Source organism: Petaurus breviceps, unplaced genomic scaffold, assembly GCF_028583685.1.
Source record: "Petaurus breviceps papuanus isolate PSGF00001 unplaced genomic scaffold, PetGlider_PUasm1.0 38, whole genome shotgun sequence".
NCBI classification, from domain to species: Eukaryota; Metazoa; Chordata; class Mammalia; order Diprotodontia; family Petauridae; genus Petaurus; species Petaurus breviceps.
Window position 1 is genome coordinate 38,040,182 of NW_027186304.1, and position 17,710 is coordinate 38,057,891.

A 17,710-nucleotide genomic window follows, 5' to 3' on the forward strand; every position below is an offset into this window, starting at 1 on the left:
ATAAAGACATATATATATATATATATATATATATATATTTCTAATCCTTTCAACTACTGAGAAAAGTTTCATAGGTTACAATTATTGTTTTTCCATGTAGGAATGTTAATAGTTCAACTTTGGCCAGGTGGCTCAGCGAGCAAGAGCACCGGCTCCAGTGCCGGGACGACCCGGATCAAATCCGGGCTGAGACACCCAGCACCACACCCAGAAACAACAACTGGCCATGCAACCCCGAACAAGCCACTCAACCCTGATTTCTTAAAAAAAAAATAGTTCAACTTTGATAAGTTCCTTATGATTTCTTTTCCCTGTTTACCTTCTCATGCTTCTCTTGCTTCTTGTATCTGAATGTCAAATTTTCTATTCAACTCTGGTTTTTTTCAGCAAGAATGCTTGAAAGTCCTGTATTCCACTGAATGACCATATTTTCCCCTGAAACATAATACTCAGTTTTGCTGGGTAGGTGACTCTCAGTTTTAATCCAAACTCCCTTGACCTCTGGAATATCACATTCCAGGCCCTTTGATCCCTCAGTGTAGAAGCTGCCAGATCCTGGGTTATCCTGATTGTGTTTCTACAATATTCAAATTGTTTCTTCCTGGCTGCTTGTAATATTCTCTCCTTAATGTGGGAATTCCGGAACCTGGCTATAATATTCCTAGGAGTTTTCTTTTTGGGATCTTTTTCAGGAGGTGATCGGTGGATTCTTTCAACCTCTATTTTGCCCTCTGGTTCTAAAACATCAGGGCAGTTTTCTTTGAGAACTTCCTGGAGGATGCTTCCCAGGCTCTTACTTTGGTCATGGCTCTCAGGCAGTCCAATAATTTTTAAATTATCTCTCCTGGATCAATTTTCCAGGTCAGTGGTTTTTCCCATGAGATATTTCACATTGCCTTCTATTCTTTCATTTGTTTGGATCTGTTTAACAGCATCTTGATTTCTCATAAAGTCATTAGCTTCCATTTGCTCCAATCTAATTCTGAAGCAATGATTCTCCTCAGTGAGCTTTTGAGATTCTTTTTCCATCTGGCAAATTCGACTTTTTAAGGCATTCTTCTCCTCATTGCCTTTCTGAGCCTCCTTTGCCATTTGAGTCAGTCTGTTTTTTAAGGTATTATTTTCTTCAGTCAGGCTGTTGACTCTCATTTCATAATTTTCTTGCATTGTTCTCATTTCTCTTCCCAATTTTTCCTCCACTTCTCTTATCTGCTTCTTAAGGTCCTCTATGGCTTGTAATCAATTTATATTTTCCTTTGAAGCTTTTGGTGCAGGAATTCTGACTTCACTGTTTTCCTCCTGTTCCATGCCTTGCTCCTTCTTATCCCCAAAATAGGAGTGTAATGTTGGAATCTTCTGTCTGCTTTGTTTCCTTTGCCTGCTCATTTTGCCACTCAATGATTTGACTTTTGGGCTTTTTGCCACAGTAGGACTCTGCCACCAGACAGGGGAGTTTTCGTCCCAAACGCTGGGGTTTTCTCAGCTGCCGGAGGTATTATATGGGTGCCCTCTCTGAGGTCTCCACACGCTCTGGCAAGCTGGACACACACCCCAGGACCTCCACCCTAGACTGCAATCCAGATCCAAGCAGGTTAAAGCAAGAGTGATTACCCCTCAGACTGGTGCTTAGTCCCCCTACACTCTGCAGGCCAGGAGCTGAAGCTGCCACGTCGAGATGGCAGGATGTGTTGGCGTCTCAGCGGTTTCTCGCTCTGGGGGTAAAAGCCAAGCACTCCCACTTCCTGGGTCCCAAAGTCCAGACTGCACTGGCGTCTCACCTTGTCCTTCGCATCTATGTATTGATAAATCTAGAAATGGCCACAGCTGCTGCTGATCTGGAGTCCCTCTGGCTCGTGGCTGGTCAGGCCCACCCTGGGGCTAAAACCTCGGCATGGGGCTGGGCTCGGCTCCCAGAGCGCTGCGCTGGCCGATTCCTGCCGGCCTGCCCGGCTGTCCTCAGCGGGAGGTTAGCTTCTCTGTGTCATTTTGTGGGTTCTGCAGCTCCAAAGTTTGTTTAGAGTCCCCTTTTTACATGGATTGGGGAGGGTGGAAGCCAGAGCCGCGGGAAGGTCGTGCTTCTACTCCGCCATCTTGGCTCCGGCCTGCCTCCATCAAATTTAATTTTTTTATCATGAATGCAGGTTAGTTCAATATTAGGAAAACAATAATCATTTTTAATTATATAAATAACAAAACAAAAAAATCTGCATTTAGATCTGCAATAGATCCAGAAAAATCTTCTGACAAAATGTAGCACTTACTGATGTTAAAAAAATTTTTAAACCATAAATATAAAACAGCCCTCTCTTACTGTAATCTATAATATTAAACTAGCAATCATTACTTATAATGGAGAAACTCTTCTTTCCCATTAAGTTCATTGGTTAATTGAGAATGCCTGAGTGTGCATACAAGGGATATAATATTACTATTATTGTTATTCCTGTTTTACAGATGATGATGCTGAGCCTTGGGGGTAAATTATTTGTACAGGAAAAGATAATAAAGATAGTTGATGAAATTATGCCATATTCCATGTGTCTACTCTGCCTTTGTGCAAAATACAATATTATAAAATACCAAAAATGTGCCTCTTCAAAATACAAAGCCTTTCCAAAGAAAGGGTACAGTGTCGAGATTGCAGTAACCCTGAAATATTCATCACCCTATTAGAGCTCCAGATAATTAGGGGTGCTCATTTTAGCCATGCATATAGGAGATAAACTCCAGAAACTTTGCTAATCCTTATTTTGTTATGGGGAGTTAGGGACGTGCATAGTGATATGTAATGGGATATTTGGGGGATGATCTTTGTTAAATTTGAATGCACTCAGGAGTTCACTGCCTGTCATAGGGACAATGGAACTTGGTCCAGATTATGGACTTACTCTCTTGAGCCTGGCTCTCCTTCCACACATCTGGCCTTAAGCAGGTGTTTGGTATATCACATAATCACTATTCCACGCCTTCTCTGCTTCAAACCAGGGCCAAACAGAAGATGGGGTTATTTGATGTGGCAATGCACAGAAAAGAATAGAAGAACACAGGCTTAAATAATAAGGTAAAAGGAGAAAATGTTTATTTCTGTGCTGTACTGCAGTATCCTGTATGTGTGGTAAGCCATCAGTTTCTTAGGAAAAATGCATAGTGGAGCTTTAGCCAGAAAGTAGTGCAAATGAGTATTTTTTGGTTCAGGTGGATGTCATTAAAATGATCATGGGTTCTGGTACTCTACAAAAGGGTAGGTGACTCCATATACCACAAGGCAAATCCTGGGTTATTTATTTTTTTTAAGCAATCGGGGTTAAGTAACTTGCTCAAGGTTACACGGCCAGTTATTTCTGGGTGTGGTGCTGAGTATCAGAGCCCAGATTCAATCCCCAGGTCATCCCAACACTGGAGCTGGTGCTCTTACTCTCTGAGCCACCTGGACGCCCCCTGAGTTATTCTTTAGGGCAATTCAGTCCTTCATTTATACACGTTCTATCATTTTCCCCCTTTTAACCCCCCCCATTGCATTTGTGCATCAGCAGGCTACTAGCAATATTCAGAAAGTCCTAGGAGTACAGAACATGCCCATGACACCTCTCCTTTTGCTATGGTTTATTGTTGTTGTCGAATCATTTTTCAGTTCTGTTTTGGGGTTTTCTTGCCAGAGATACTAGAGTGGTTTGTTAATTCTTTCTCCAGTTCATTTTACAGATGAGGAAACTGAGGCAAACAGGGTTAAGTGACTTGCCTAGGGTCACACAGCTAGTAAGTGTCTATGGCTAGATTTGAACTCACAAAAGAGGAGTCTTCCTTTCTCCAAGCTCAGTGCTCTATGCACTGGGCCACCTAGCTCCCACTCTGCATTGGTTGTCACCTGTTATTTCCTTCCACTCCTGCCATCTTTCACTGCTGCTGGTGGGATGGGGTGAAGTAATGCTGGGTACAACAGAATTCTTTTCTTCTTTTGCATACCCATGCCCTGCAGATACCAGAGGAAGCATATACTTGAGAGAGGAGTGAGGACAAATTGCATCCTCCCAGGTAGTGGAGGCCTTTTTTCCCACCTGTGTATCACTTTGAACATGGATAAAGTCATCTGCCAGCCTCAGATGTTCATGGGCTCTTTTTATTTCTCTTGGTTCCCTGAGTTTTCTTTAAAAAAATTTAGTGGCATTTGCAATTTATAAAACATTGCTTCAGTTCTTATTCTCTACTCTTGGCAGCCCAGTAGGCTGCACACTCACTAGGCCTCTCTAGGAAGGTCATCCTCAGCCACTCTGGGTTATCATATAAATATAAATTCCCACCAACATCCCAGGAGAAGTTCACAAGAAGTGAAGCCTGAGTTTCTATTATTTCTGTTAGGCAATGGCTCAGGGGGAGAGGGGGGAAGGGTGTTCATTTCCACAGCTACTTTTTGATTTATTTCAGGGTTGGCTTGTGGCCTTCTGGGGCCCAGAACCTGACAAAATCTGAATTTTTGTTTTAAATATTTCCTCTGAGACATTGTGTCCAAGTGAACAAATGTAAAAGGTAGGAGGAGAAAAAAATTATTTTATTAAAAAAATATTCCTTTTGATCCTATCCACCCAAAAGAAAAAAAAAGAAAAAAATAAAGAAGTCTCTGTAAGTGCCCAAAGTTTCCATATAACAGTGCTTCTTGGAATTTTTTTTTCTTTTTATTTTACGAGAAATTGTTTGGGGCTCTTCAGTTTAGAGTAGTTTTTGGCATTGATTATATAATCTTCCAAAGGATTCATTTTGCTTGGACAAAAGAAAGTACCGCTTTGCTATTGCCAAAACACACTTAAATCAGTTCAAGGAAAATCAGAATTCCTGACTGCAATTTTGATAAATTATTCCTATAGAACCTTTGCTTCATGATTTTTCCTATCTTCCTGGCACAGAGAGAAACTCTCTCTGTGTTGACTAGTTTCTTATTATTAGGTCAAAGTTCAATACAAGAGAATTATATATATATATACATATATATACCCAAGTTTGAAGAAAAATGGTTATGCAGGGTGTGTGTGAGGAGAAAGGCAGGGTGGGGGGAATGGATGGGAAAGGGTATTGGCATCTAGGATGGAGAGAGTGGTTGAAAGCCAGAGCAGTATCATAGGATCATGGGATTATGGATTCAGTGCTGGAAGGGACCTTAGAGATCCTTTAGTCAGTCCAACACTTTATTTTACAGATGAGGAAACTGAGGACAAGGAAGGTCACAGGTACCAAGTGGCTGAGCTAGGAACCACTGAGACAAGGTCCTAGGTAGATATGGTAGTTCAGAATTCAAAATTAAAATGGCATCTTATGTCATACACCCTTAAGGATTATACAAAGGTCTCTTTGAAAACTGATTTTCCACTTAGAGTTCACTTGTCCCATCTACTGACTTTTTGTCTGGGTCCTTCCCATCCACAGAGTCTCCATTCCATCCTCCTCTTTCTTATCAACTCACACTTTTCCCTCTTTCTCTCTCTCCCTTTCCCTTTTCCTCTCCCTCTCCCATTCCCTCTTTCCCTCTTCTTCCCTCCCATTCTTTCCCTCTCCCTCTGCCTCTCTCTCTCCCTTTCCCTCTCTCCCTCCTTCCCTCTCTCCCCTTCCCCCTCCCAGCCAGCTCAAGGATCCCCTCAGGCTTGGGCAGTCTCTCTGCCATTCCTAATTTGAGCTAATGTTACTAAGGTTTAGCTACCTATGTTGACTATTGGAGCAGAAAGCCTGAGTGGTTCAAGGGCTGGGCTTAAAGTTAGGAATATCTGAGTTCCCTGTCCTGATGACATCACAGATCTTCTGAGTGTTTATGCTCTTGCTCTTTGTGGCCTGGTTGGGTTTTGTATATGGTCACCTCGAATCTCCTTATTTCTCTCCCTTTCTTGTCATACACATAATCTTTTCAAAGACCTACTTGTCTAGAATCTGCTTTCTTCATTGACATAGCCTCCCACCCCTAATACTGATTTTTATCTGCTATTATGGGAACTGCCTCCTTTTTATTATTTTTGCTCTCTAGTTGTGCCAAGGCGAATTTGGATGTGTGTGCAGTATAATGAGTGTGTGTATGTGTATTTGGGTCCATAAAAGATTAGAAGACATTGATTTAGAAAAAAATGTCTTTTTCAGGAATTTTGAGCATTTAACAAATGTTTAAAAGTTTTAATTAAAATTTTTTTTTGCAATCTTTCATGATATGACTGATATGGAAATAGTTTTACAATATTACACATTTATTTTTTTATATATTTTTAAAAGCAATCAGGGTTAAGTAACTTGCTCAAGGTTACACGGCCAGTTATTTCTGGGTGTGGTGCTAAGTATCTGAGTCCGGATATGATCCCCAGGTCATCCCGACTCTGGGACTGGTGCTCTTACTCACTGAGCCACCTGGCCGCCCCTAATATTACACATTTATAACCTATATCAAATTGCTTACCATCTTAGAGAGGGGGGATGGAAAAGAGGGAAATAGAAAATTTGGAACTCAAAATTTTGTTTAAAAAAAGAACATTAAAAAATCACCAGGCACTCATAATTACTGTCCCAAAATAGCATATGTGATTTTATTCAAGGACAGGTACCATGAAGCAACAGTCAAACAAGGGAAGAGGGGCTGGAAACTCTAAACTTCAGGCTCTAAAATGATGCTTTTACTTCTAAAATGCTTGAAAATTGTTCAAGGAGATCTGTTTACCATAGAAGACCAGAATAAATCTGTATAGTTTTTCTTAGGTAAAATAAATATGACAGAAAGGAAAGGCATATTTGCATAGTATAATATTCATTACTCATATCAATAGTAAATGTTTGAGGCAGATGGAGAAATACATTAATATCCAAAAGGTTGCCAACTTTGACATTTCTGGAATAGAAGTATTTCCAGCCGGATATAAATCCACACATCTTTCAAATGTGAAGGACATCTCCACCTCCATTAAATAGAAATAGTACAGTGCTCAGCAGGAAAGAACTAATAGAAAAAACAGCCAATGTTTCGGTGTCACTGGGTTGAATACTCACAAATCAGACACTGTATTATAACATCAGGGGCAGCTACATGGCTTAGCAGATAGAGCATTGGAACTGGAATCAGGAAGATCTGAATTCAAACCTGGGCTCTGATACTTACTAGCTGTATGACCCTGGACAAGTCACTTAATCCTATTTGCCTCACTTCCTCATCTGTAAAATGGGGACATGCTAGAGAAAGAAATAGCAAACCACTCCAGTATCTTTGCCAAGAAGACCCCATGGACAAGTCCATGGGTTCAGGAAGAGTCAGATATGACTGAATGACCAAATAACAGCAAAATAATAACGTCAGAGTCATACACCAAGCCAATGATAGTGCTTTGAGGATTTGAGAAATGGGTAATAGAGGTGTTTCCCTAATTTTTGTGTCTGAAATAGATAAATGTCTGAAGACACAATGAGAATCAAGTACCACAAAAATATTTTATGAAATGGGAAAGAACTATTGGTCACATACTAACTTAAAATCACTCCTTTGGGCCACTAGACCTTTATGTAATTATAGTCTTTGAAACTCAAAAAAGTCTGTAAGCTGTCAGAAGAAGTAGAATTGGCTATTGTGGGAGGCAGTAAGTTCTGCCTTACTTAATAGCTTGGTTAAGCCTTCTACTCTATTCACCTGGTTGCCCTTACTTAAATAGAAATTCGTCTAGAATGTCCCTGACAAATAGACATCCAAATCCATCTTGAAGAGTTCCATTGAAAAGGATGATGGGATCATAGACCTGGAGCTAGAAAAGACCAATAGATAGGGCACTAGGCTTGGAATTAGGAAGACTCATCTTCATGAGTTCAAATCTAGCCTCTGACACTAGCTAGTGTGACCCTGGGCAAGTCACTTAACCTGTCTGCCTCACTTTCCTCATCTGTCAAATAAACTGCAGAAGGAAATGGCAAACCACTCCAGTATCTCTGCCAAGAAAACCCTAAATGGAATCACGAAGAGTCAGTCACCACTGAACAACAACAGCAGAGGAAGGTAGGTGGTGCAGTGGATAGAGCATTGGGCCTTTAGTCAGAAAGAACTGAGTTCAAATGTAGCCTCAGATACTATCTGTGTGATTTGGGGTAAGTCATTTAACCTCAGTTTTCTGAACTTCAAAATGGGGGGGAGGGTCAGAATTACACCTATCTCCCACGGTTGTTGTGAGGCTCAAATGAAATAGTATTTATAAAATGCCTACTATGGTGAGTGACACATAGGACGTGTTATATAAATGCTATTATTATTATTTACTGACTTGACTGGATGGCCTCTGAGGTTACTTTTAACTTTGAGTCTATGAAGTTGCTGACAAGGTGAACACCAGTTCAACATGAAATTTTCCATTCAAACAAATTGCTGAAGAGCCTATAGACATGTTCATCCTGTAATATTTGGTAATAACGTCCCAAGAGAACAACATTTTGGTACAGGAATTAATGGATGAGAAAGCATTTATTAAGCCTTACTATGTACCCAGTAAGGGACCAAGGGTGGTGAACCTATGACCTCAAGTTTTACAGAATAAATCCTTTTATTAAGGGAATTTGTTCTGTGATGTTTGGATTCAAAGGGCTGTACTTGAGGACCTAGAGTGCCCCCCTCCCCTGGGCTACATGCTGAGGATAGAAATATAAAATGAGGTAGTCCAGCCCCCAAGGAGCTTACATTCTAAAACAAGGAGAGAACAATATAGGGAAGGAAGTGATGGCCAGGGACCGGTGTTTTGGTCTGTGATTAGATAGTTGATGAAATTCCTTCTAACTCTGAAATTTTGTGATTCAGAAAGTCACAGGGAGGATGACTGGAACAACTGTCTATTGTCCCATTTTTTGAGAGGCAATGGTAGCAATAGTTTTATTACAGGTCTCGAATTAAGATTTGGAAAACTGTGGGCCGGGAGGGATGTGAGCAGCTGCAGATTGGAAAATGGCCTGGGTAAGGAAGCCCATTCCCAAAGAATTACTAGCTGAGTGGCTTAGCACCACCTGGGCATGGTCTCTGGAGATCTGGTTTGGAGGGTAGAATGGCAACGAAGACAGAGGGAGACAGATGGCCAGGGTAAACAAACATGGCCCCATGGAGTTCAGACCTGAATGCCTTATACCTGAAATCCATCAGATGTTCAGTCATGTCTGATTTTTCATGACCCCATAGAGGGTTTTCTTGACAAAGATACTGGAGTGGTTTGCCATTTCCTTTTCCAGCTCATTTTACAGATGAGGAAACTGAGGCAAACATGGTTAAATGACTTGCCCAGGGTCACACAGCTAGTGAGTATCTGAGGCCAAATTTGAGCTCAGGTCTTCCTGATTCCAGATCTAGCACTCTATCTACTGAGGGATAGTAAGTAACATCTTAAAACCCAGTTCAAATATTACTAATAAGTTAAGCAAAGACTTATGCTCAACTTTGAAGAAGAGTAATAGTTTGTACTTAATAGTTGAAAAGTTTTATTTAACTAAGCAATAGAAGCAAAAAATTAGGCCATAATCAAAGCCAGATTCAGTGTAATAAGGCCAACTATTGTCATGTATTAAAACATTTTATGCCCCAAGTAGAATAGTAATTTCTTAGAGCTCAGCATATCTTTTAAAATTTATAGGGATAGCTAGGTGGTACAATGGATAGAGAACCAGCCCTGGAATCAGGAGGACCTGAGTTCAAATCTGGTCTCAGAAATTTGACACTTGCTAGCTGTGTGACCCTGGACAAGTCACTTAACTCCAATTGCCTCACCGCCCCCCCCCAAAAAAAAGTTTATATAGATGTGGCAAAAACCCATTACACAAGAATGAAAGGCTCAGAGGTAACCTATATCTTTTAAACACATTTTGCTGATTCCTCATCCATGTCATGCCCACTAACTGTATTAGGTCCTTTTTTTTTCTCTTCATTCTTTTCTTTTGTTACCTCATCAACTCCTATGGGTTCAATGGACATTTTTATTCAGATGACTTTCAAAATTAGATATACATCCTTGTCTCACTTCCAGATTCCAGCTCCCCATCACCAGCTCTCCAGTGGATATTTAGAACTAGATGTTCCGTAAGCATCTATCCCCAATTACCCAATATCTTTCTTTCCAGACACACCCTTCTTCCAAACCCCTCCCTCCCTCAGATGGTAGTGGGTGGAGGCTGGACATTGGACAGCTCACTCCCTAGTCCTCTACCAGTTAAGGAGGGCAAACGGAGGATTCACTTCATCATTTCACACCGAGATACTTTCCTGGACTTCACGATCTCTAGAAACTTATCATTCTACAAGATAAAATCAAATCTGAAACTCCTACCCTCTCAGATCATTTCTCATCTCAGCTGCAGAAATCCCTCCTGCTCTCATTCTGGCCCTCCCCCCTTTGCTTCTTTTTACATATTGTCTCTCCCTCAACCCCCATTAGATTGTGAGCTCCTTGAGGGCAGGGACTGTCCTGCATTTCTTTGTCCCCCTAGCACTTATCAGAGCCTGAAACATTTGTTGTTGTTCAGTCATTTTCAGTCATGTCTAACTCTTTGTGACCCCATTTGGAGTTTTCTTGGCAAAGATACTGGAGTGGTTTAACATTTCCTTCTTTAGCTCACTTTACAGATGAGGAAACTGAGGCAAATAGGGTTAAGTGTCCAGGGTCACACAGGGTCACACAGTTACTGCTACAATGGATCAGCTACTAAGATTTGAAGTCAAGAAGATGAGTCTTCCTGACGGCAGGCCTGGCCCTCTATCCACTGTGCTACCTAGCTGCCCTGCACCTGAAACATAGTAGGCACTTAATTAATATTATTGACTGACTCTGACTTCCCTATTATTATATGAAGGACCACCTTCTTCCTCAGTCACCCAGGTTCACCACTTCAATGTCATCTTTACCTTCTCACTCTCCCTCACCCCACAATTCAATCAGTTGCCCCATCACATCATTTCTGTCTCCACACCTGTCCCCCTTCTTTCCACTCACTACCACCACCCTATTTCAGAACTTCATCACCTTTCACCCAGAAGCCTCTGCCCACTCCAATCTCTCTTCCATATGGTTGCCAAAGTGATTTTCCTGAAGTGCCCATCTGATCATGTTACCCTACCCTGCTCAGTAGACTGCAATGGCTCCCTATTCCCTCTGGTATCAAACGTGTAAACTCCACTGTTTGACATTTAAATGTCTTCACAACCTCTCTCCTTCCTACCCTTCTAGCCTTCTAACAGGACATTGCTCTTCTTGTATTCTGTAATCCGGCTTACTTGCTGTTCTTCATTTCCCTTTACACCTTTGTATCAACTGTCCCCATGCCTGTAATGGACTCCCTCCTTACTTCCACTTCTTAGAATTCCTGGTTTCCTTTAAGACTTAGCTCAAGCACCACCTTCTATGTGAAAGGGTTGCCTTTCCTGATCCCCTCCTCCCAGCTGCCAGCTAGGGAACCTGCACCTTTCAAATGACTTTATAGTCCCTTGATGTATTTTGTGTATGCATGTTATCTTCCCCATTAGAATGTAAGCTTCCTGAAGGCAGACACTATCTCATTTTGGGCTCTGTGTCCCCAGTGGCTAGGAAAGTGCCTGTCACATAATAAATGCTTGTTGATTGATTGACTGAAAGTGATATTTCAAAACATCAATGAAATGTAAGCAATCAGTGTAGTGTCAGTGAGCATTGGATGTGAATTCAAGAGCTCTGAGTCTGAACTCTAGACTCACTATGTTGTTGACTAAGTCACTCTATTTCTCTATTTCCTCATCTGTAAAATGAGTGCTGGGGCAACTAGGTGTCAGAGAGGCTCGAACACTGGGTTTGGAATCAGGAAGACTCATCTTCCTGAGTTCAAATCTGGCCTCAGACACTTACTAGCTGTGTGACCCTGAGCAAGTCACTTAACCCTGTCTGCCTTAGTTTCCTCACCTGTAAAATGAACTGGAGTAGGAAATGGCAAAAAAAAAATCACTCTAGTATCTCTTCCAAGAAAACTCCAAATAGGGTCACAGAGAGTTGGACATGACTGAAAAACAACTGAACAACAACAAAAATGAGTATTAGGCTTGATGATGCCAAAGTTCTTTTCTGGCTTTAGTCATCTATAATCCTGCTTTTTATGATATATGCAATCCTGCTTCTTATGATATATCGTATAATGCTGAGCCCTAGAAAGTCCTCTGCCTTACATTTTTCCTTTTTGTTTCTGTTTCTATGAAAAAAGTAAAGTAAAAAAAATAAAACTTTGGTTTTAATTCTTTTTCAGGGCCAGTTTTGTGACTATTGTAACTCTGGGGATCCTAATAAAGCTCACCCAGTAACCAACGCAATTGATGGGACTGAACGTTGGTGGCAAAGCCCTCCTCTGTCTTTGGGCTTACAGTACAACAAAGTCAATGTTACTCTGGATCTGGGACAGGTGAGTTACTTATTCACTTGGCGTGACCAAAAATTGAATCATCGATTTTATGACTGGTGTTGATTATATATATATATATTTTTTGCACTTTTTATTATTCATTAAAAATAGTAATTTTTGTTTATTCTGAACTTCACAAATGCCAATAAACATGAACACTTCTATAAATAAAGAACATAGTAATAGCTGGCATTTGTAAAGCACTTTAAGATTAGCAAAGTACTTTACAAATGTTATTTCATATTATCCTCATAACAACCCAAAGGATGGTGCTCTTATTATGCCCACTTTACAGATGAAGAAATAGGTAATTATCTTGCTCAGGGTCACACAGCTGCTAAGTTTTTAAGACAGGATTTAAGCTCATGTCTTTTAGATGCTAATTCTAGCACCCTAACCACTGCACCACCCAGCTGCTTACTGATGCTTACTAAGTATTACATATGAACCCAACTATGACTCTCCATTACCTATGGTTTGCTATTTTTGAAAAGTACATGGTTCTGTGTCTCCTTCTGAATTTCTGTCCTCTTTTGTATGTTAAAAATATTTCAATGACCCCCCTTTCTTTCTTTTCTACTTTTTTTGGGGCATTATTATTACTTCTCTCCTCCTTTCTACTCAATTCTTCTATTAGAAATAACTTCCCCCCCCTCACTCCAAATCAAAGTCTTGTAATAAAGATAATTAAGCAAAACAAATCCAGACATTGTCTGTGTTTGAAAAACTAGTCTAATTGTGTACTACAAATCCACAAATCCACCACCTCTCTAACAGGAGGTAAAATAGTTTGTTTTTTTTTTTTACAAAATTTTTATTCTAAATCATGTACACACAAAAGGGAACATTTTTATAAATGAAAAATAGAAAAAAATATTTTACGTGAAACTAGAAATTGCTATTATGTACAGTTTGCTTTTTTTAAGTTAATAATCAATTCAGCATGTCATCTCAAAGCTTCCCTATTTGTTTGCATTTCCCTTTGAACTTCCTTCCCTTTTGTGCATTTCTTAAGATGATTCAATGACTCTCTTTTTGGTAGGGAGCATTCTTGATCTTTATCACCATCACTATTCATTTCTCCATTCTTTACTAAACCTGACTAGTTATAAACTATGCTCTTTAATTGGCAAAGGTTTTTATTGTTGTTATTGTTATTGAAGTCCACAATAGACATTCTTTTCCTTCAGAGACTTGGCCTTATGGATCCTGGCCTTGATTGACACCAGTGAGAAATAATCCTGTGCTCTGCATTCAAAAACATTCCCAAGTCATCTCATGAAATTTAGTCTCACAATTTTCTTCATCCCCCAAATCTGGGAGTTCCAATAGATCAGATTGCAATTCTGATTTGACATGGTTCTCAGTTCTGTGATCCTTGTTCAAGCTGAAACTAATCTCCTTGTTGACTAGTCTAGTGAAAACTGTACCATGAATTAATCGAGTATTCCACAAAAGAGACATTGAATGAAGTGAATCTGAAAGGGAGGGCTGCTCCACACACTGAAGGTCTTTAAAGCCCCTTTTGCCTGTCATAAAGTCTTGTAGGGTTTCTCATAAACTTCCTGTTGGTTTAAATTAATATGGTCCATTGGCTGTACTGAATATCAGCTAATTGAATTTGTACTTTGGGGAAAATTTTGGTAGATCCTTGGTGGTCTGAGAGTTGCTTTTTACTCTTTCTAAAAACAATCAGCTTATCTATCTCATCAGCTAATGGTGCAACTAAGCTGGGGGATTGAACTTGGGTTCTATTTATTTAACCAAGGGCTACTATATTCACTAAGGTTTAGTAACCTATTCAAAATGTCTTTTATTGAACTTGGCATAAGATCAGATGGATCTGTGTTTATTCTTTTGCCCTGAAAGCTAATTGTTTTGTTTTGTTTTAATGCTCCTTTGATGTGTTGGAAACCTCTAATTAGGAAAATTAAACAGTAATGTGCCAATGTAGGAATAATCCACTAATTTGCTTACTATTGGGACATTAAGCATGACACACATATTTATGGAAACTGCCTGTTCATTGACTTTGAACGTCTTAAGGGAGATGATTGTCTTCTGTTTGTGCCTAGTAAAACTAAGTTCAGACATCTACCTTTAATGGGAAAAGAATGATGCTTTAAGAAATACTGGATTGGGTCTATTTAGAGTAGAGGTCCTTAACTTGGGGTTCACTGATACAGGGGTCTGTGGATAGCTTTCAGGGAGTCTGTGAATTTAGAAGGCAAAAAATCATGTCTTTGTTTCTATGGAATTAGTTTCCTTTGTATAGATTTTATTATATGCATTTAAAATATTTTGAGAAGGGGTCCATAGGCTTCACCAGGTGGTCAAAGTGGTCTATGGCACAAATGGAGGTGGGAGTGAAGGGAATAATCATTTATATAGTGCCTCCTATGTGCCACACACTTTAAAAAATAAATGATATCTGATTATTGTTATAATAAACATGCGATGTAGGTGTTATTATCCCCAATTTTATAGTTAAGGAAATTGAGGCAGAGGTTAAGTGACTTGCCTAGGGTCACATAGCTAGTGTCTAAGGTCAAATTTTAATTCAGGTCTACCTAACGCCAGGTCCAGCACTCTATCTACTGTACCACTGGCTGCCTCAATTAGGAATCCTTATTTAAAAAAAAACCCCAAACAAAACAAAACAAAACCACGATTCTGAGTTAGGGATTTGGAGAAGAGGGTCAGCTGGGGCAGATGGACAGAGGTGACTGCTATTGGCCAAAGCATCATTATGCACAGTAAAGGAGAGAGGAAGGAAGGTAGGAAGAATGAGAAGGGGAGAGCGAAGGAGGGAGAGGCAGGGGACAAGGGGAAGAGGGGAAAGAAGAGGAGAAAGAGAGAGAGAGGGAGAAGGAGAGAGAGAGAGGAAGAGAGAGAAGGAAGAAGAAAGGAGGAGAGAAGAAGAAGAGGAGAAAAGGGGAGAATAGAAAAAGAAAGATATGAGGGAAAAGGAGTGAGAAAGAAGGGAAAGGAGAGAAGAGAAGAGAGAAGATAGACAGAAGAGGGAGAAAGAGGGAGAGGGAGAGAAGCAGAGACCTGAGGAAAGAAACAGAGGCAGTCAAGAGACTGGAATTGTGATGGGGTATGTGCATAGGGGAAGAGGTAAGATAAGAAAAAGAGAAAGAAAGAATCTTCATTAAAAAGCATCTGTGGTGTGTGATTTGGTGGATTCAGATAGTAGTTCTTCATAGAACCCACAGAGAAGGAAAAAGCCAAGGGGTAGTTGTATGGCGTTGGAGACACTGTATTTGTCTTAGGTTCCCTACTCTGTTATCTTAGAACGAGGGTGACAAAGCAATTCATATAGGAGCAGTAAGGAACAAATGTGTGAAAACGATACTAACACCTGGCATCACCTTATTAGATGATTTTCTTTCCTTGTTTGTAGGGAAGGTACTCAGTGAAAGGCATTCTTTGGAATGTGTGGGGTGTCTCTGGTGTCAAAACAGTGTATTGAGAGGGGAAAACACCCACCCAAACAGTTATAGTAGCAGAGTTACGTCAAGTAAAAACAACAAACGTTTATTAAGTGCCTACTGTTTGCCGGGAACTGTGCTAACTTCTAGCGATACAGACACAAGCAAAAAGAAAGAGAGTCTCTGTCTTCAAGGAGTTTATATTCTAATGGAGTGTGTATGGGGGGAGTGAGACAACACATAAAGGGAGCTGAAAAATGGGGAGGGATGGGCAAGGAGAGAAAGAAACCCATGGAGCATAGCTAACCAAGGGGTCAGGATACAGAAGGAAGGAGAGTATAGCCTGAATAGAAGTGATGGGAAAGAACTGAGGGCTGAAGGAATTGGCAGTTACAGTGATGGAATGATAAAAGATTATGATCAGAAAAGGGAATTTCAGATTTCACGAGCATGGGAGTGGAACACTTTTGGGTGATGGTAAGAACAAGAGTATTACCATCTCTGTGTGTAGCTGAGGTAGAATGGAGGAATGAGTCAGGGGAACTGAGTGGATTCAAGAACTGGAAAGTTGGCCTATTTGAGGGAACATTCATGTGTATGTTGAAGTCTCCTAGTATGAAGGCAGGAATGAAAAGATTGTGTGTGAGCCAAGCAACTGAATTTATTGAGGAAAGAAGGAGTATATGTTGGAGGTTGGTTTAAAAAAATAACTGCTGGAATCTTGATTGACTGATAAATTTGAATTAAATTAACCTTAAAGAGTCGTGGTTAGGGGCAGCTAGGTGGCAGAATGGATAGAGAACCTGTCCTGGAGTCAGGAAGACCTGAGTTCAAATTTGACCTCAGATACTTACTAGATGTGTGGCCAGTCATTTAACCCCAATTGCCTCCCTGCTCCCCCCAAAAGTATAGAGATTATCCAGTAATTGTGGTAGAGGGAGATTCTGGAAGTATCAATGGGGAGCAAGGAGTATTTCACCCCCTGTGTGCCACCCCACCTCACACTACCCCAAGACTGGTAAGCCAGGGGATATGAGTGAAAATACAACCAGTACTGAAAAAGGTAGTGAGGACAGCAGTATCATTAGGAAGGCTCAGAGGCACAGAGAATGAAAGGAGTAGGAAAGGAAAAGGTTTAAGATGAAAGTAAGTTTGTTACTTATAGAGCAGGCATTCCAGAGAACACAGATGAGAAGGATGGGAGAAAGGAGACAGGCAGAGGTGGATAGGGAATAGGAGTTGTTCAGTGGCACCCTGGTGCTCAAAATCACTGAAATGGGGAGAGTTTGACCAGGCTGGAGTAAGATAACTATTGGAGAATGAGTCCAGGAAGCATATCAGTGTCTAGAGAGAAGTCTTTGAGGGAGGCAAGTGATTATTCAAAGCCATTCTTTGACTTCTTGGAGCAGGTAGAGATGTTGAGTCCTATGATCTTAGGAGGGCCACTTCACAGCAGGCAAGAGCAGATGAAGGTATGGCTTGGGGTAGTCCAGACAGGAGGCAGGAGGTGGCAAGTCTGGTCTGTTCTCTGACTCTTTCCCTAGGTGATGCCTACTAAATATGAATGTCCTCTAAGACTCTGTCCTGAGCTCCAGTGTTCTCCTTCTAAACTATCTCACTTGGTGATCTCACCAACTCCTATGAATTTAATGACCATTTCTATGCAGGTGATTCCCAGAAGTATATATCCAGCCCTAGTATCTCCTGAGCTATAGTCCTGTATCACTAATACCTATCTGATACCTTGAACTGGATATTCAGCAGACATCTCAAACTCAACATGTCTAAAACAACCATTATCTTTGCCTAAAAATTCTTCCCTCTTCCCAACTTCCTTGTGACTGTTGAGGGCAATCACTCAGGCTTCCAACCTCAGTGTCATTCTT

General features: G+C 40.6%; 1 protein-coding gene across 2 annotated transcripts in view; it reads left to right on the top strand.

Annotated features, from left to right (window-relative positions):
- LAMA3 (laminin subunit alpha 3) overlaps nucleotides 1-17,710 on the top strand; it is a 343,942-nt gene that overhangs the window by 17,998 nt on the left and 308,234 nt on the right. For both annotated transcript variants that reach the window (XM_069099797.1, XM_069099798.1), the window contains exon 2: nucleotides 12,238-12,390. In XM_069099797.1, the coding sequence (XP_068955898.1) occupies nucleotides 12,238-12,390 (153 nt within the window). The remainder of the gene's footprint in view (nucleotides 1-12,237; nucleotides 12,391-17,710) is intronic.